General features: G+C 41.9%; 1 protein-coding gene across 1 annotated transcript in view; it reads left to right on the top strand.

Moving 5' to 3' along the window:
• The window catches only part of HMCN1 (hemicentin 1), a 1,093,576-nt gene that overhangs the window by 1,061,146 nt on the left and 11,626 nt on the right, over positions 1-20,804 (top strand). Inside the window, exon 104 of the mRNA XM_069232006.1 lies at positions 1,804-2,157. Within this exon, the coding sequence (XP_069088107.1) occupies positions 1,804-2,157 (354 nt within the window). The remainder of the gene's footprint in view (positions 1-1,803; positions 2,158-20,804) is intronic.

The raw sequence follows: 20,804 nt of genomic DNA, 5'->3' as shown, positions 1-20,804 counted from the left end.
TACTACTAAACATTCTCCTTGATGGCAAAGAGGCTCTAGGGCAGGACCATCTAATCTAGGTTGGGAATGCTACACCCTTACAGATTGTCAGGATACACGCTGACAATGTAAACAAGTTGCATTCAGATTAATTATATGCAAGTGTATTTTAAGTGGCAAATCCTGAAAATCTAACCAACAAGAAAAAATGATCCTGTATTCACTGTTGGGCAGTATTCAGTACGAAATGAATGATTTAATTATATTTAAATACACAAAAAATGAAATGAAGGATACTGACAGATCAGTTGCATGGTACAGTTGTGATATTACATCATGTTTATCCTACTTCTTGTGAGCATGTAGGGTTGTCCCTCTATTGTTTACACCAATCCTGGGCCCACATTCAACCGCCCTGATCTAGCCTCTCTACAAAGCCCAGGGTACAGTTGACAATCTATATGTGACACATTCTTTCTTTGAATCAATCTCAAAGATGTTTTATTTTGCTCACACCTTCAACACCCAATTTAATATTGCACAAATACTCTTTTCTTTGATGTCTAAAAACATTCTTCCAGTGTTCCCAAATCATGCATAATTCCACATGGGACTGCATTGAGGAGATAACTAAGATCTGCCATGATAACCCTTTAGAAGCATCCCTAAGATGGCTCACCCATTAAAAGATGATTAACATTTCAATAGAGTATTTAAAGGCCAGCATGTCTACAACAGGAGTTCTCATATTTTAGAAGGAGGACCTTGCACTCAGGAAATTGTTAACACTTTGCTTTTCCAGGACACGTGTGAAGTCCTGAAAGAAGGTTTGGGAAATATGCAAACTATCATGCTATAACCACAGAAGTTAAGTAATTGTCACTTTATGTGATGAATTTGGCTGTAGGTGGGTAGGTTTTCTAACAACTCGTGTATAAAACCTTATTTTTCTTCATACAGAAGTATGCAATTGGAGTTTATTGACAATTCAATAGACGCTTACATGTTATAGTGTATCGTAAATAGTGGTTGCTGCTATGTTTAATGTGACATAGCATATTCCTTTGTAACTGCTCATTGTCTGAAAGCCATCTATTTCAGGTGTCATTAATGTAATTCACTCATCTAGGAGCATCATGCCAGTGCTGCTCGCTCACCATTCATTTGCTTTCTTGATATTGTTCAGCTTGAAAGTTGTTACACTATAGGTTACTCATATTTTCACAAAGTTATGACCAGGATTGACTCCTAGCTTGTGGGAAAATTACATCCCAAACATGCATGGCAGATGCAGTGGAAATGGCATTATAAAATGGATGTGTAAAGTATGTATTATGATTGGCCATGTGTTTTAATTGCTCTTAATCTACTTTGAAGATGGCATTCCAGCAATTCTCAGTATATGTTCCATGGTTAGCATTACAAACGCTGGGTGATATCCTATTGGTACCATTACCATGTGGAAAGCAATCATACAATGTGCCATACAGACTCAAAATTGCTTAAATATGCAAAGGTATACACGTTTCTCTGCCTTTCATCCATTTTATAATTGCAGTAAGGCTTCAAGAAATGCTCTGTAGTTTGATTGGGTCCTCCCTGAAACAGATGCCTAGCTATAGCATGGGTTTTTCACAATATACGGTCTTTCCTGCTGACATCATATTGCCTGTCTACCATAACATCTGTTCCCTTGTATTGCTGCAGCTTCATGAAATTGCTATCCACGTATCATCTGTTTGTTCCACAGGCTGATTCTTTGTTTCTGTGTCTATTTTCTTCTTTTCTTTTGATCCACTGACCTTGACCATGTTCCCCGGACAGACATTAATGAATGTGAACAGGTGCCCAAGTTTTGTGCGTATCAATGTGTCAACACACCCGGCAGCTTCAAGTGTCTCTGTCCCCCCGGACAACATTTATTAGGTGATGGAAAATCATGTGCGGGACTGGAGAGGTTACCCAATTATGGGACATATTCTTCCACTAGCTATAACTTTGCCCGGTACACCCCGATTAGAGAATACCATCAACAGCAAGCATTTTACAGGCCCTCCTCCAATGCCTACAACTTCTATTCTGAGTCTAGAAACAGCAGGACACCAGCCTCCAGGACTAGGAGAAGCCCAAGAGCCACTTGCCCTGAAGGCTATCGGGAGATAAATGGAGTCTGTCTAGGTAAATGTCAGTCATATCACATATTGTCTTCAGTATCAATATAAATTTCATCATTGTCGTTTCTTTCTTTAATAGATCAGTCCAGCCCCACTCAAAGGGGCACTTTAGAATTAATAAGGGCTGGGTTGGCAGGCTATAGAATAAGTCAGAGACACAGATATGGAATAGTAATATTAGAAGTCTTCAATAGATGATGGAAGGTCAAAAGTACCAGCATTATTGGGAAACAGGACCTCACTGAGAAGCAATGGGGATCTCTACAACCGGATTTGCCTTAGTAAAGTTCATAATCCCATTTAGGTATCCATTTACCATAGTACTTGCAGATGTGTCAGTAATCCAGAAGTAAATAACTCATAGACAACTTTTTTACTGTTGATATTTCATATGAAAAAGACAGGGGATAACAAAACATGTTTTTTAAATTATCTTTATTGTTTTTTCTGTTTTCACTTTGGTACAATTGTGGCATGGAGTACATCAATACACCATTCATTTGGCAGACTATCAATGTCATATGATGGGCTAGCAGTTAAGAACACCACTTATCACAAATGTACATAACTATGCAATGTACAATCCACTATATAACACACATTTGTAATACAATCAAGTGATCCACTGATAGATATAAACAAGAATCTCTATGTATATGTATATATATGTGTATATATATATATATATATATAAACACTTCGTTTGACGCTTCTCTCTCTGCACCTAATCGCCGATGGTGCTGGATTTAGCTAATCGCCGATGGTGCTGGATTTAGACGCACGCCACCTCGTCTTTTACTTAAAATACACTTCCTTAAGTAAACATTAAGGCTCCAGCACTCCACGAATATATATATATATACATATATATATATATATATCCAAGAAAGAAGTGACTCAAACAGATGATCTCACTAAAGAACAAAAATATATTTCTACTACAACGTTTCAGCTTCCGCCTTCCTCAGCCACACCATCTTGTACTACCGGAGGAAGGTGGAAGCTGAAACGTTGTAGTAGAAATATATTTTTGTTCTTTAGTGAGATCATCTGTTTGAGTCACTTCTTTCTTGGATATTACATTTTCTTGTGACTCATTGTATCCTTTGGGATCCAGATTTTTGCCCTGCCTGGCTGTTGTCTTCTTGTGATCCTACATCTTCCAGTATATATATATATATATATATATATATATATATATATATATATAGGAAGACGCAGAACTCCAAAAATAACGGGAGGCTGGGCATTGACCATCTGAAAAGGGAAGAAAACTATCTGAGGTGATAAATAGAAGAAAGAAAATAAAGAACGTGAATCCGTTGTATTGACTAATCTGATGACAAGTCAAGAATTAGGGGAGGCATTTGTCATCCTTGGGCAGGGATTGAAAAGTGGTGAGGAGTTCATCCGATTGTCGCGAGAGGGGATGTTTTGGAATATCAAAACATTTTAAGACCTGTAGCAGGATGGATGGCAAACATAAATATACTCCAATGGGCATTTGAGGCAGAAAAAGCACTACTGTTCAAGAGTGGAGGCTGTTTCACAGATTCGCTGGCAAGCAGCGAAAGCTGTCTGTACGCACCAGAGTAACTGCTCTATCCACGTGAGACGAGATGCCTTTGGTCCAGTGGTATATAAAACTGTTGTAATAAGCAATAAATGTAAGGCAGCTGCTGTTTGTGTTTAGACTAAATATGCTTCTGAGAATATGCTCTACAGTTGAGGCACAGGTGTTCAGAAATCAAACGCTAACCCATTGTCCAATTTCTATCTATACCTTATTAAAGGGAATGCTTGGCCAACTGAGGTTGTCTCACTCATTCTTGAGAAGCCTCACTGGGTGCCTTGTTGATCCTGGAGGAAGCTTCTATTTCTAACTAGAGTTAGTGTGGCAAGGTATTTTTTAATGTACTGAATGGTACATATAATAAGTTAACAGCTCAACTGGCTTCTTTTGACTCTTGCCTGTCAGTCAACCAGAGTTGCCACCATTAAGTCATTTTAGTCTTTCATGTAGAAACAGCCAAGGGATTCTCTGAGTCACAGCACATGAAGCAGCACTTTTCCTATCAACTACCAATTTTCACATCAGTCCTGTTTGTAGGATAACCCATTTGCTTATGTATGTCTCCACTGTTCAAATTATCTGATATGGAGTACTGATCCAGCAGAAATAACATGGTTATGCTGAGAATGAGTCAGGGTATTGAAACAGGTCCCAGGCTGGTCTTCATAAAATACCAGAATCTAATATAATTTCTAGATTTTATTGGGCTTAGAGGAGAAACAAATAGGCATCCATAAATGCCCAGTCTTAGAAATTGTAATAAGAAGTGCCTACTTTTGATTTCCTAGAAAAGGTAAATAATACTTTATAACATAACATAATATCTGATAGAGACTTCTAGTTGCAGATTCCTCACCTTAGAATTTTCCCCCAGGCGTTAGCCTGGATCCGGAGATTTGTTCTTCGAGCAATACCCTTGAGCGTCGGTAGGTGGTGTCGGTCGATTCCGCAGACGTCGTAGGCATCGTGGTCGCTGTGATGACGTCGGGAGTAGTACATAGACGCCGCCCTCACGCAGTGACGTCAGTTCTTTTCTTTCTGCGCCACGCGCTGATCAGGAGAGAGCTACCCTGGCTATTGTTTGGCCGAATTCGACCATTTTGTCGGAGTTTTTGTGTATGACTTTGGTGCGTCGAGATGTCTCCGAAGACCGGGTTCAAGGCTTGTGAGGACTGCCATCGGATGATGTCGGTGACGGATCCTCATCGCGTTTGTCTATGGTGCCTCGAGCGCGACCACGACCCAAAGTCGTGCTCCGAGTGTCGGGTCATGCACCCGAAAGCATTGAGGGAGCAGTCCCTAAAGCTGATGGCGGCCCGGCACTCGACTCCGGTCTCGCTCGAGAGGGAGGTCTCGAGATCGGTCGCAGAGTCATCACCACTCGTCTTCTTCTAAATCCTCGGGTCAAGGTAAGAAGAAGAAGAAGTCGAAGAAGTCCCATCACTCTCCGACTTCACCCCGTTGCTCGGCCGACGCAACACGGGACGAGCATCCAAGCACTAGGCCTCCATCCTCGGAGCCTGCGTCTGGGTCGACTCCGCGCTTCCCTGAGTTTCCCGGAGCCAGAGCGACCCCCTCCCAACTAAAGGTGTTTTACGATGCCATGCGCCTCATCTTTGGGCAGGCCGAACCCGATACGGCACCTTTGGGCCCAAGGGGTTCAGCTGAGGGGCCTTTGGGTTCTGCGCCAGTAGCTTCAGCCCCGGCCACCGAGGTCACCTCTGGGTCCGTGCACGGATCCGCACCAACGCCAGTTGCACCTTCGAGACGTTCCCCGGCGCCGGGTCAATTATCGACGCTCCCGACGTCAGTAGTGGCCACTATCGACGTCGACCCAATTCTTATCCCCAATGACAAAGTCTGAGCAGCGTCGACCGACGCCGCCACCGGCTTCGGTGGGGCCTATTCGCCAGAGGTCGGATTTGGACCCTTTTTCCTATGGGTACGAATACGGGGAAGAATTGGAGGGGTCCCTGGACCCTTATGAATACCAGGATGACCCTGCTATGGACTGGGCACAGGATTTGGGCAAAGCCAATGGTCTGGATACTTCTCCTGATGCCGGCATACTGTCTCCTCCTACCATGGCTACGGCGGAGGGAGCGACTTACGGTATGGTGGTCAGTAGGGCAGCTGAGGTCCTTGCCCTTGAGCTACCTACTATAGAAGTCAGGTCTAATCTCCTGACGGAAGTGCTTCAGCCTGGGGCTTCTACTTCAGAACCTCTTTTACCATTCAATTAGGCCCTCACCGATGTCCTTTTGGGTACATGGTCCAAACCCAACACAGGGGCTCGCCGCCATCGGCCCGCACCGAACGACAACACCCCACGCCTGAGAGTCTTGTTATTCAGGCTTCCTCTTCTTCAGGCGCGTTCCCTTCCGCACCCCCGGATAGGGAATCCAAAAGGCTGGAACAATTTGGCAAGAAGTTGTTTTCTTCCTCCAGCCTCGCACTGCGGTCTGTGAACACCGCATGTCTTTTGGGCCGTTATACCCACTCCCTGTGGGATACGGTTGCGCAAGTCTTGCCGCAGATACCGGAGGAGGCCCATGCTATCGTCTCCCAAGCAGTGAAAGATGGGAGAGACGCAGCAAAGTTCACTATCCACTGTGGGCTGGATACGACCGACTGTCTGGGCAGATCGGTTGCAACAAATCACTTGGGATCCAGCATGGCTGTGATGTGATAGAAGATTTAGCAGGAAAAGAAGGGTACAAATGCACTGATATTTGACCTAAAGCTAATCCACCTTTGCCATATTTTGAAGCTGAGGCATAGAAATGTAAGTGTTTGGCCGTGACACCAATGTAATAACCTGAATTGGGTAAGTAAAATGGAATTATTCATAAACTTTAGTCTACCTTTTTTTACATCTCATAAAGAAAATATGCATATTAGTGGAAAAGCTTCTATACTTTTTATAATTAAATGTATGCACTGTAAAATATATTTAACTGAAAAACACCCTTTAATTCCTCCCTCCCCCAAAACAACAGAAACAAAGAAAAACAAACTGTAGTTCAGTGCTTACAGAGAAAACATTTACATACAAATATTTGAACATTGTGCCATAAGAAATCCAGAAGCAGAATGCACAGCAGAGTCAAGTGGCTGGCATTCAATTCTGTTGTCCAGAGACCCTAAAATGTTTCAGCTACACAATACTTTATTTTCTTCTGTAAATATGCAGTTTTTTCTCTTTTGTATGAGAAGAGCTTCTCCTTGGAGGCCTTTCCAGTCACCATGCTGGTACTTTTTACTAGGTATCACTCCTTTGGTATAAAACAGCCCTAGAATATCAAACAAATAGTTTGTCTGGTCTGTCTTTCAGATTCCACCTCCATTACACAGCATGTAATATGACAACAGATACTATATAGGAGACTGAAGACAGAGAAAGAGTTCACCTGTGAGCTATATTGAGACTTCTAGCATGCGAAAAATGATTCTCCCTCAGCATCCTACATAAGCAAATGGTTGATGGGAGGTGATTCCTCTGTCTTCAAAATTGGTGGGGCCTAGTCTAATATCCTACTGATTCCTCACAGAAACCTGGAGAAATAACACCATTACTGACATTCACTTTACTTTTTGATTTTGAGTCACATAACATAGAGGAATTCTATCTAGATATTTATAGTTTTGACATCCACCATTTCATTGTTGAGACTCCTTTTACCACATATGACTGATTCTATGTTGAGTTTAGTGTTGTTTTAGGCATCACAGGGGACTGTTGTAGTGCTACTATGAACCTCCATGTTGAGGTATCAGTCTCTGTCAAAATTAAGCCTTCGCTCAACCTCAAGATGAGCCTCAACATAAAAATAAACAATGACAGAAAGGATTTGCTTAAGAAAAAGACAAATGATGGTGCTAAATTATTCAGCTGAAAGGGAATTGTCAACCAAAGCTCAATATACGTGGCCTCTGTCTCCTCAGAAGCATGATCCCTTACATGTAACCAAGTAACAACACACCCAACGTGGACTGGGAAAGAGATCCCATGGTCAAGGATGCAAGAGCTCAGAAGGGCAGTTCTTAGACCACAGTCAGGTGACCCCCATTACTACTGACCACATACAAGAGCAAAGTCAGAGGTTCCTTGGAACACTGGATCAAGATAAGTCCAGCACATCCTTGGATTGGAGATCACTCTTCTCACAATTCTATCTTTCACACCAAAAGTCTGTTTGATTAACAATATAACCAACTTTCATGAGGTCACAGATAGAGCAGCAAAGATACTGGTGTTGGCCTACCTGTTCACAGACTCAGCCAGCAATAAACTAAGATTTTTCAACCAAAACCACAGGCAAGACCTCTAGTGCCTGTGGTTTCTGGCTACCATCACCACAAGATGCAAGACAAAAACCCTAAATCACGTGATCAAGGGTTCAAAGATTTCCATATTTGTTGTGACCATGCCCTGTATTACTTAATGGGACAAATTAGACATATTTACCTAAAGGCCACAGAGAAATCCTCTCTCTATGAGATACTGAAGGAAGGAGTAATCACTTAATATCAGTTCTGCATGTGATTGAATAGAGCTACCACTGCATGGCTATAGGCACAATCTGATATTGAGGCATTCTTTTGAGTTGCAGCTTTCTTCAATCAATCTAGAATCTCGAATGAAAATCAAACCTAATTAATCTTTTCAAATGGCATGCAGATAAAATCTTAAAGATAGAACCTCATGCTTAGACACAGTATGGTAGATGTTTTGCCCAACAGTGAACCCATACACTGAACTAGTAAAATGTAGCAGCAACGTCACATGCATGCCTTTAATCAGGGGAGGCAACAATAATTTGTGAGGGGTCTAGGAAATTAGAAGACATCAGCAGCACTGTAAGAAACGTCAGAGGCTGAAAAGAAATAACCATGTAATTTTTCCAGAGTACCACAGTGCCAGGGTGGATAGAAATACAGTCAGCCATCTTCAGACATGGCCAATTGCAACATAAGTCAAATGGATGCTAGATTTTGTACAATATGTTTACAAGGCCCAGTGCATGACAGTGGTAGTAACTTTTCTGAGGTGTCATCAATTCATGAAATACCCAGATTTAGTGGACTGACTGATGAAATCACACTGTCTGTCACAAGCTAATGCAAGACCTACAGTGGACGCCCAGTGGAAAATCAAACTCTTATGACGTTTATGGGGCAGATCAATGACTCAACTTGATGATTAATCCAGTCCAAGTGGTGCAATACTTAGTGACAATTCTGCACATGTGGATTACGAAAGTGTTCTTCAGACAGGTTCCCTTCTATACACCTAAATGGCCTCCAGCTTCAGAAAATCACACACCCAACATATCCAACAGCCAAATAGCTTCCCTGTCTTCTGGGCACCATGCTTTTACACATTTTCACTCTCTCAAATCCCAGACTTGACAGGAGATTCAAGCAGGGATATCTGCACAACAGTGGTCAAAAATAATAGGACGGACAGGCTGTGGCTTTCAACTGTAGTTCTGCAATCTTTAATTTTGTTGGTGCAGATAGAAAATTGTAAGGTTAGCCCCTTTCCAGGAGGAAAATCATCCTTCTTAAAACTTTGTGACGGGCATTTTGTTGCAGGTCTATGGTGCCCAATTTACAATACAAAGAAACTGATTGCTCAAGGGCCAGTTGTATGTGCACACTTGATGAAGACAAGAGAAGTCCACCAAGTTTTAAGTCTGTTTTGTCATTCATACTGTCGAGCTCCTTCTTCATATAGACAGCAATACCACTCTGTTGTGTTACCCATCATCAAGGCACAAGATGAGCAATGCTTTCAACAACATTCAGTTCTAGATCACCACATAACCACAATTCATATTCAAGGTTGCCAGAGCACACAGGGCCACTTCAATTTAAACAACAGCAATGTGCCCAAATCATTCTTAAACATTTGAAGAAAATGCCTTTCCAGCCATATTTTATGAACTCTAACACAGTATGTTTACCACCTACTGCTAAAACTGTGAAATTATTGTCATAAGATGCATTAGCGTATTCATTCTAGCTACAGTAACTCTACCAGAAACAGCAAAGCTATTTTGAATTGGTCCTTAACCTGCCCGCTCTCTTGTTTAAATCCCAATCATAACATACTTAGCAAATATATTACACAAGAACTCGAGGATATTTGCCTAAATTTAACTACTTGATGAAATTGGAGTTGTTGTTGGATAGACACATAGAAATATGTATGTAGATTAAACTAAAGGACAATTATACCAGCAGCCAGTTCAGGTACTAAAATAATTGCTTCTTAAATTGTAGACCGTTTTTAAAAGAATAGTGGCTACGTGGAAAGCCTCTAAAACATGTTACATGTGTTACACTTGTCACAGCAGGGATTGGGAAGTTTTTCACAGGTGATGTGGCAATTTACACCTACAGTATCACTGACTAATCACTTCAATATGGTATTTGCACTGATTGATAAGTGGAAGAAAAACATTTGAACAAATAAAAAATAATATTTTGTCCACGGTGATTGCTTAATCACCAAGGGGCTGCATAAAATCCTGTTCCCAGTGCCTAATTTTTAACATAAATAAATATTGAATGTGTTAAGTGATGAAAGTATGTGACTAAAGATCCTTAAGGAACCTATCCAATTGGTTGGGGAGTTTGCAGGTGGTGAAGTGAAATAAATATTCATTTACCATTTGCATGGTTTTAAATGCCACATAAAACTTCAAACTCCTTCAGTTTCAGAGGGTGGTTTGGTAGCCCCATGTAGAAGCACTGTATCCAAGATGCAGAGATGCAGAGGTGGAAGACATGTATATATGTAAATGGTATTTCTACTGCGCAAACATCGCCCAAACTCAGCGGAGCACTATAAATGGTCAAAGACAAGGAGTAAGAGAATAGGAAGTTCGGTTGTGGATAGTTAATGCATTGTGGTGTAGTGTTTTTTAAAGGGAGAGATGAGTTTCGAATTCAAGAGACCTCTGAAAAGTGGAAATGGGTAGACTAAGGGTGTGTATGTAGTTTCATGATGGACTATATAGTGAGATTCATAAAATCTTTAAATCTTCCAGGGCTTTAAAGACCAGGCTGGTCCCAAATGCACTAGTAAAGCAGAATCCAGAAGGCTTGGTGAAGGTGCAGTAAGAGATTTTTTAAGCTGTAGTAAATACATCCTGCATTCAACATAGTTGGTGGGCAAGTATTTTTGTTAAAATTTACTGTAGGGTTCTTAGATTTATGAAAAGTAGCTACCGTCTGAGTGCCCTACTTGCCTCTACTGGGAAGATCCTTCCAATGAGTGGAGGAATTATTTGTCCTGCCTTTGTCCTGCTGTCAGAAAACCCAGTATGGGTTTTTGATCGCAAATGTGCCCTATAGATATTAATCCTGCAAGGTTTGGTAGAATAATATGTACTCCTTAATAAAACAACGGCATACTAAGTAGAATGCATTGATTATGCCACAACGTGTGACATAGTATATAATGTACCTTATGGAAAACTATCGGGGAATCTCTGCTGTACCCTTTAATGAAATTAAATTGTTATCCTGAAAGACCAGGATTCAAGTAAAGATGGAATGTGAGGGGCATACTATGCATCAAAACGTTATTTAAAATGATTTAAACACATTTTAGTTGAACACCATGGGTATCTTGCTCTATTTTGTTGATCAGTCAGAGTTTCAAGCTCTATTCAGGCAATTCCCTTAAGTTGGATACAAGAACAATCTAGAAACTTTTAAACAATAACAAACTTTTACTGCAGACTTGTAAGGGGTACAATGATCGCTTACTTGACTAGAAGCATAGTTATGGGAAAAAATGAGACTGAACTTTGATAAATTAAAAAGTATTTGCTTGACTTGAAGGAAGCAAAAATACTGGAGGAATAAAAGTTCAGGTTGGCATCAGAAGCCTTTAAGCAGTATAAGTATCTCGGCAATCACAATTGCGCACACATAAGGAGAGGTTCACAGGTTAGAAATGCCTTCAATAGATTAAGTAGCATTTTTAGGAATACGAGCAAACAGGATGTGAATGTACTACAAAATGTAAATGAGGGAAGGTCCCACTAACATTTAAGGGTGCAGTAGTGGTTGTATCTTTAAGGTTTCATTAGACTATGAGAAGCTCAAATGTGCCCAGTGGTAGAAACCATTAAAGAATTAAGTCTGCATGAATTAGTTTAAAAAATTGACAAATAGGTATTGGCTATGCAAACCTTTCTATACGTTTATTAGTTTATGAAGGAGGGTATGATATTGGAAGTTCCTACTTTGGTGTGTATTTCACCAGTGTAAAGTTTATAAATATTTGTGAAATAAACTTTTGTTATAGCTTTGATAGACAATTTACATCTGTATTTTACAATGTCTAAACTTTTTATTGTCTCTTTTAAATGTTTAATGACTTGGAATTTTATTTACACTAAGTTGTATTTGTTTATCCTGAAAGTTTGTGCTAATTACAAATATTTGATCAGACATATGATGTCCACCAAATAGGAAGGTGAAGTTTGTTTTGACCACTATAATCAACAACGGCATCCTTTTGGTACACCTCTGTTGCCTATGGACACTGTGATATAAATGTAACAAGTCACACAAAGCATGTCTTGTCAATAAAGAAAAATGTTATAGTAGAAAGGGTAGGGTCAATACTGATGTGGTGATATAGTTGTGGTGTTCATTGCCATACATTTTTTTAAGTTTGTTCAATAATATGAAGTAGTCTGTGGTGCAAAAGTAGCACATGGATTTTTCAACTGCATAGAAGAGCTTTTCTCTACCAACATGAAATGGGATTCAGTGCTCTGGTTAAGCTAAAACATCATTGATGTAAATCCCAGAGTTCATGGAGTTTGAGATACCTTCACAGTTGTTATTTAGTTTGGTAGTTGGTGCAAATTCAAGATTGAGCCAGTAATTAAGAAGGTCTGCAGGGTATTCTTTTGTTGTTTGGGGGAATTATGTGATTTTGGCTTGTTTAAATGAAGGTAGTAAAATTCCTCCACTAAAGAATTTGTTGGTTATGTGAACAATTTCATGTACATGTGTTCTGTCATGAGTTTAGATGTTTTTCATGTCAGACTGTGTTGGGAAGTGGCACACTTCAAATGTTTAATGGTGTTTACAGCTTTGAGAGAAACTGGTTAGAAGTTGTAGAATAATTGTAGGAAGTTGGCTCTGTATGTACTATTTCAAAGTAAGAAATAGCATGCACAGAGTCCAAGGGTTCCCCTTAGAGGTAAGATAGTGGCAAAAAGAGATAATTCTAATGCTCTATTTTGTGGTAGTGTGGTCGAGGAGTAGGCTTATCAGAGGGTAGTGTTAAGCATTTGTTGTACATACATACAGGCAATAAATGAGGAACACACACTGAAAGACAATTCCAGGCCAATAGGTTTTTGTATAGAAAAATATATTTTCTTAGTTTATTTTAAGAACCACAGGTTCAAGATTTACAATCAATACTTTAAATGAAAGGTACTTCACTCAGGTAGCATAGGAACTTTGAATCAGCAAAATAGCATGTACAGTTTTGGCAAAAATGGCAATAAGCTATTTTAAAACTAGACACAGTGCAAATTTCAACAGTTCCTGGGGGATGTAAGTATTTGTTAGTTTTGCAGGTAAGTAAACCACTTACAGGGTTCAAAGTTGGGTCTGAAGTAGCCCACCGTTGGGAGTTCAGGGCAACCCCAAAGTTACCACACCAGCAGCTCAGGGCCGGTCAGGTGCAGAGGTCAAAGTGGTGCCCAAAACACATAGGCTTCAATGGAGAAGGGGGTGCCCCGGGTTCAGTCTGCCAGCAGGTAAGTACCCGCGACTTCGGAGGGCAGACCAGGGGGGGTTTGTAGGACACCGGGGGGGACACAAGTCAGCACAAAAAGTACACCCTCAGCGGCACGGGGGCGGCCGGGTGCAGAGTGCAAACAGGCGTCGGGCTTGCAATAGATTTCAATGGGAGGCCCAGGGGTCTCTTCAGCGAAGCAGGCAGGCAAGGGGGGGGCTCCTCAGGGTAGCCACCACCTGGACAAAGGAGAGGGCCACCTGGGGGTCGCTTCTGCACTGGAGGTCGGATCCTTCAGGTCCTGGGGGCTGCGGGTGCAGTGTCTTTACCAGGCGTCAGGGTTCTTGGAAGCAGGCAGTCGCGGTCAGGGGGAGCCTCTGGATTCCCTCTGCAGGTGTTGCTGTGGGGGCTCAGGGGGGTCAACTCTGGATACTCACGGGCTCGCAGTCGCCGGGGAGTCCTCCCTGTAGTGTTGTTTCTCCGCAGGTCGAGCCGGGGGCATCGGGTGCAGAGTGGAAACTCTCACACTTCCGGCGGGAAACGTGCAGTCCTTTAAAAGTTATTTCTTTGTTGCAAGTTGTAGTTTCTTTGGAACAGGGCCGCTGTCCTCGGGAGTTCTTGGTCCTTTTAGATGCAGGGTAGTCCTCTGAGGCTTCAGAGGTCGCTGGACCCTGGGGAGCGCATCAGTGTTGCAGTTTCTCTCGAAGTGGGGAGACAGGCCGGTAGGGCTGGGGCCAAAGCAGTTGGTGTCTCAGTCTTCTCTGCAGGGCTTCAGGTCAGCAGTCCTTCTTCGTCTTAGGTTGCAGGAATCTATCTTGCTCGGTTCTGGGAACCCCTAAATACTCAATTTAGGGGTGTGTTTAGGTCTAGGGGGTTAGTAGCCAATGGCTACTAACCCTGAGGGTGGCTACACCCTCTTTGTGCCTCCTTGAGGGGAGGGGGGCACATCCCTAATCCTATTGGGGGAATCCTCCATCTGCAAGATGGAAGATTTCTAAAAGTCAGAGTCACCTCAGCTCAGGACACCTTAGGGGTTGTCCTGACTGGCCATTGACTCCTCCTTGTTTTTCTCATTATCTCCTCCAGCCTTGCCGCCAAAAGTGGGGCTGTGGCCGGAGGGGGCGGGCATCTCCACTAGCTGGAATGCCCTGTGGCGCTGTAACAAAGGGGGTGAGCCTTTGAGGCTCAGCACCAGGTGTTACAGCTCCTGCAGGGGGAGGTGAGAAGCACCTCCACCCAGTACAGGCTTTGTTACTAGCCACAGAGTGACAAAGGCACTCTCTCCCCATGTGGCCAGCAACATGTCTGGTGTGTGGCAGGCTGGCAAAACTAGTCAGCCCACACTGGATGTCGGGTAGGTTTTCAGGGGGCATCTCTAAGATGCCCTCTGGGGTGTATTTCACAATAAAATGTACACTGGCATCAGTGTGCATTTATTGTGCTGAGAAGTTTGATACCAAACTTCCCAGTTTTCAGTGTAGCCATTATGGTGCTGTGGAGTTCGTGTATGACAGACTCCCAGACCATATACTCTTATGGCTACCCTGCACTTACAATGTCTAAGGTTTTGTTTAGACACTGTAGGGGCAGGCATAGTGCTCATGCACTTATGCCCTCACCCATGGTATAGTGCTCCCTGCCTTAGGGCTGTAAGGCCTGCTAGAGGGTTGACTTATCTATGCCAGGGGCAGTGTGAGGTTGCCATGGTACCCTGAGGGGAGTGCCATGTCGACTTAGTCATTTTCTCCCCACAGCACACACAAGCTGGCAAGCAGTGTGTCTGTGCTGAGTGAGGGGTCCCCAGGGTGGCATAAGACATGCTGCAGCCCTTAGAGACCTTCCCTGGCATCAGGGCCCTTGGTACCAGGGGTACCAGTTACAAGGGACTTACCTGGATGCCAGGGTGTCCCAATTGTGGAGACAAAGGTACAGGTTAGGGAAAGAACACTGGTGCTGGGGCCTGGTTAGCAGGCCTCAGCACACTTTCAAATCATAACTTGGCATCAGCAAAGGCAAAAAGTCAGGGGGTAACCATGCCAAGGAGGCATTTCCTTACAGTAATGTTCCAGCCAACTCTTTTTAAGCAGTTTCATGACTTTGTGTGGATGATAGTTAATTGGAAGAGTTCCTGTCAAGTCTAGAATATCTTTATTCGGTCATATCACAATAAAAATCAAAGACATCATATAATTCTAAAGATGAAAACAGTTAAAGGGAGATAAAAATGACAACAATAAGCTAAGGAGACAAAAAAGCAGAATACAATAAATGATCTCTAGCAAACAATTAAAATGCATAATTTCTTTTTTTGCTATAGCAGCAATGATGTAGCTTAAAACAGTAGTATGTACTTCAATGGAATACAGGCATTGCAGGTAAATCAGCCCATCTTTATAAGATGTAAAGCCCTTATTCAGTAGCACTGGACACCAAATGCTTAGTCTAATTGAGTCATAAAGTGTGGTGTGGATTGGGCTGTATCTGATCACTGATGGCATGTCCAACAATCTCTCAAATCTAATTTCCATTCTTTGAGAATCATTTGCCTCTTTAATTAGTAAATTTAGGGGCTATGTTTACTGGCCTATCAAAAAAGTCACGATAACACAGGATGCAAAAGTAATTTTTTGTAATATGGCAGCCCTGGGATCACGATCATATTGTCTAGGTTCAAACAATTCACAAGCACCTGTCTTGAAAATTGTGCCTTATGAGTGCTCCATGCCTTTAGCCATAGAAGGAGTGATGCCATGCTAACTTGATCTTCTATAAATCCTACACCAATTACCATGTGTGCGATAAGGCTCGAGGTTGATTTAGGATTGCTAAAAGTCTGCACAGGAGACTTTTTTTTAGCTAACTGAAGTTTATCTGTGACTATGTAACCCCATACTCTTGCCCTGTGAGTGGCCGCTGATACACATTTACTTTTGTAAAGCTGGATCGTTTCTCGGACTGGTTTGTGGCCCAGCTGTTTGGAAAAGCTAATTATGGCATCTCTAGTCGCCCCCATTGTTTGCACTCTGTGGGTCATTAGCTTATCCCATTGCCCACTTGCATCCAATAGAATACCTAAATAACTTAAGGTGAGAGCCTTCTTAATAGGACTTCCCCCTATGCAAACATTCTTGATTTAGTGTTATTTGGACCATATTTAATGACAAAAGACTTTTGCTGGTTCACCTTAAGTTTGAGCCTTAGCATAAAATCATTAAAGCCATTTAATAGCTTTCTGAGCAGTTCGAGCTAAAAGGATTGCATCATCTGCGTACAACAACATTGGAACTGCTTGAGTGCCAATTTTGGGGATGTCTTTACTGCATGGCCTTAATTCCGTCACTAGGGAATTTATATATAAAAGGAAAAGGAAAGGAGCAAATATACACCCCTGCCTAACCCCTTTGACAATCTTTTTACGCGACTGAGCAGTCCCCAGACCTTGAATAGTGCGCCCTGATTGTGGTGTCCCAGTGTAAGCATCTTATAACATCTAATAAAGGGATCCTTATTTCTGCCTGTTCCATCATATCCCACAAATGTATCCCTGTCTACAAGATCAAAGGCACAAGAATCATTTGATAACAAGAAGAAATCTATCATAGTCCTCCTACCCCTTCTTATGAAAGTGAGTGGATTTGTTTTGCTATTTCCTTGGATATGCGATGGTTATGATCTAAATTTTACTGATTCAGGGATTCATCATAATTTGAATTTAGAAAATGCCCAAGTTCATCTCCCTGGATATGAATAAAACCACATGTGCGATCCCTGCCGCACACAGTTGATGATAATAAAATCTCCTGCTCAGATAATTGATATGAATTTTCCCCTCATCTATTGCATTAGTGCAGTAAAACATACCCCTCAATTGTTATAGTGTCCAAAGCCCATGTCTCCTGACAACAGATTAGGTCAAAACTCTTGACAAAAGAAAACAGTCCTCATTTTGGAGTTTTTTGCGGATCCCTGCTACGTTCCAGGATAAAAGTTGAAAGCATTTTCTACTTCCATTATCTCTTAGTAAATAGAGATATGACCCAGGTAGAATTGATGCATTGGTATTAGAAGCCCGAATGTTTACCTCTAAGTCTGTTGGGGGCAATGCCCTGCTGTTTTTCTCTATTACGTTAGCCGTGATTGATGGCTGTGGGGCAAAGCATTATTGTGATAGTCATTCGACATTCTCTGAATCACTGAGTGGGGAAAACATGTTCAAGCATAGGACAGTTGGCACTTAATCTTGAGACGCAAGGCAAGAACCATGGCGGCTCCTTACGTGTGGCGTGGGACAAAAGGTTTGTAGAATTGTTCCAGAGGTAAGGTACTAACATTAGATTCCGTTGAACAATTACATTCCTTTGTTCTCAGGATATTCCTTATGCAGGTTGATCTCCAGAAATTTATAACAATACAGTCGCCTGCGATACATTTCCTTGATTGCCTAAGCCAGACGACCCTTCTCACCATTATTACGTCATTTTGCCCCATGCATTGGAATTATTGTTTACTCAACCAATGAGAGGCCTTGTTCTGAACTTGGACCCATGACTCCTGCTGATTATTCCTAAGGGACAGGATAAAACATTTGGAGAAGCTGCAAGAGGAAGATTTAAAGTGTCCTGACATGGTGCAAAAACAGGGCCATCAGTCTTTAAAAGATGACTGGTTAGTGGTTGTTAAAAGAGAATGGGCTTGGATATAATGACCAGGAGTACTTGAAGCTGTTGGCTCCTCCAAGATTATGTGACCAGGGTTTACACTGGATGCGGATTCTTGATCGCCTGTGGAAATACCAGCTCCGCTTAGCCAGTAAACTTTGGGCCAGTTGTGTTGTTTGAGAAATACCTTCCTCAGGGTCTACTTATATGGCATCAGCAGTATCATCAACAGTTTTATCATGATCACTGGAGCAAGCTGCCACTTACAAAGGATCATCTCTGCCTCAAGAGTCTGAGATGCATTGCTGGCTATATCAAGGGGAGCATGATCAAGGTGATCGGGGTGAACAGGTGGCAGCACCCCATAATCCAAGGATAGTCTGCGCTCTGTTAATTTGACTTTATTTGCAATAATTCCCACAGGTCTTTCTAACATGCTGTCAATGGAAACTGAAGGACGTGAGATAGGTGTGCCACCCACTGCTTTGCGTTTCCCCATAGTTTTCAATGGTAAACAAGATGGAGGTTAAAAAAACTCCTACCGCACTAATTTGGAGCAAGCCGAGAAAGTTCCCAGAGTCTGCCAACCACTGATAGCAGGCCCTAGGGGGTGGGCTCAGCCCAGCCATGATCTAATGCAGATGGGCCTGCCATTGGCCCAAGCTTTGCCCAGGCATGCCACGCACACATCACACATCATACACAGCGGGAAGCAAGACTTCGCTTTATAGTGCCAACCAGGTGCTGGTGATGCCTGAAAGAGTTGCCTCTAGGCCCAAAGGATGGTGGGACTCAAAGTCTGTAGTCTGTGGCTGCTCCACCTACAGGTTCCATGCAGCGGGAAGTGAGACTGTGCTTTACAGCGCCAACAAGCCCTAGGTGCGGGTGATGCCTGCAAGGGCCACCTCCAGGCCAAAAGGATGGTGGGACTCGGAGTCCATAGTCCGTGGCTGCCTCTGCCTCTACCTACAGGTCCCATGCAACGGGAAGCAAGACTGCGCTTTATAGCTCCAGCAAGCCCCGGGTGTTGGTGATGCCTCAAAGGGCCGCCTCCCGGCCCAAAGGAAGGTGGGATTGGAAGTCTATAATCCGTGGCTGCCGCTATCTCCACCTACAGGTCCTGTTATTCCCAGTTGGACTGAGAACTGGTGTAGGCTGTCATAGGTCTTTTAAGACAGTTCCAGGAATTTTACATTTGTACAGCATTTTGAAAGTGCGTTGAAAAATGGGAAGAGTTCCTTTGTTTGCTTATGAATTTCATTGTGCCATGGGTCATCCATGCAATCTGAGATAAAAGACAGCTTTACAATAGAGCAGAAATGTGAAACCGTGTGAAGATTAACTTTTCAGGGTATTTATGTTACTACATGCACTTAATCGGGTGTGCTCTAGATAGTTTTTCCTGTGAAAACTGCTGGACAAGTGGAGTTCGGACTACGATATTCTTTATACATGGTTTTGTAAATTTATGTTCGAACTATGTGGACCACTGATGTTAACTTAATTGTATTGCATATTATAAAACTACTAAAAAGTTTATTTTTATAAACGAATAGTCTTATCAGAGGAGTCCAAGACTAAAAAAGCAGTTTATGTTAAGGATACTGTACACCTGTGTATCTCATTTGGATCTGGGATGTAAGCCTAGCACTACTACTGGCTACTCCTGCACATGAACCTTACTAGCACCTCAAGGGCAATGCAGAATTTGTTTCCTTGTGTTAAAACTTTTCCCCACCATCCTCACCAATTTCAGTATGTCCTCTTCCTATTTCAACCCTGGGAACGGATTTGTTGCTGCCCTTGACAGGGGTAAATCTAAGACCATTTCCAGCAGGTACAAACATTCCCTGGCATCTCATCCAAACTCTTCACAGATGCGAAGAAATTGACTGGCTTTGTTTATTTTAATATATATTACAATTTGTGGGTGTAATGATTTATCTGTTCATGTATAAACTGATCTTAATCCTTTACAGTTTAACAAATGTCATTGAGGAGGTTTGGAGGAAATGCAATAATGATTTTAAAAGATGTATTTGTCTTTAGCTTTGTGAGTCAGGCCTCTTATTTATATGGCTGCATCTAGAACAGTAGTAGCATGAGTGACTAAAAGGGGAATTAGATTTGAATTTTCCTTTGGTAGCTGGTAGGTCATACTTCACCTTAGGTTAGATAATTGCCTGCAAAGATCTTAAGGTTTAGCTGTATTAAATATCATGTGCTGAAATGTGTCTCTAGACTTAGTACTATTTAGGATTTCTACTGATAACACAAAAACGTCCTTTATTACCAAGTTGAATTTACAACTATAATATCAACCGATTCGGAAACAATAATGGATTATTTTATCTCACATAGTAGAAAATCATCTAATTCACAAGAAACGTCAGATGGATTTACTTCAGATATTGTACATTTTAATTCTCCTGTTGACTTTAGTAAACTTGAGACCTCTGCTAATGCCTTAAAAGACATAAAATAGAAGTCAAAGGAAGGAATACAAATTAATAAAGATAAAACAAAATACTTCGTGTAAATAATAATCCTCCTCCAAATGTAAAAAGAATGATCAAAAAACATTTCCCCAAGTAATATTAATATCTGAGAAATGACAGTGATGTCACAAGGTAAACAAA

Source organism: Pleurodeles waltl, chromosome 4_2 (genome assembly GCF_031143425.1).
Source record: "Pleurodeles waltl isolate 20211129_DDA chromosome 4_2, aPleWal1.hap1.20221129, whole genome shotgun sequence".
NCBI classification, from domain to species: Eukaryota; Metazoa; Chordata; class Amphibia; order Caudata; family Salamandridae; genus Pleurodeles; species Pleurodeles waltl.
Note: the sequence above shows the minus strand (reverse complement) of the source record. Positions and strands in the feature narration are given on the sequence as shown.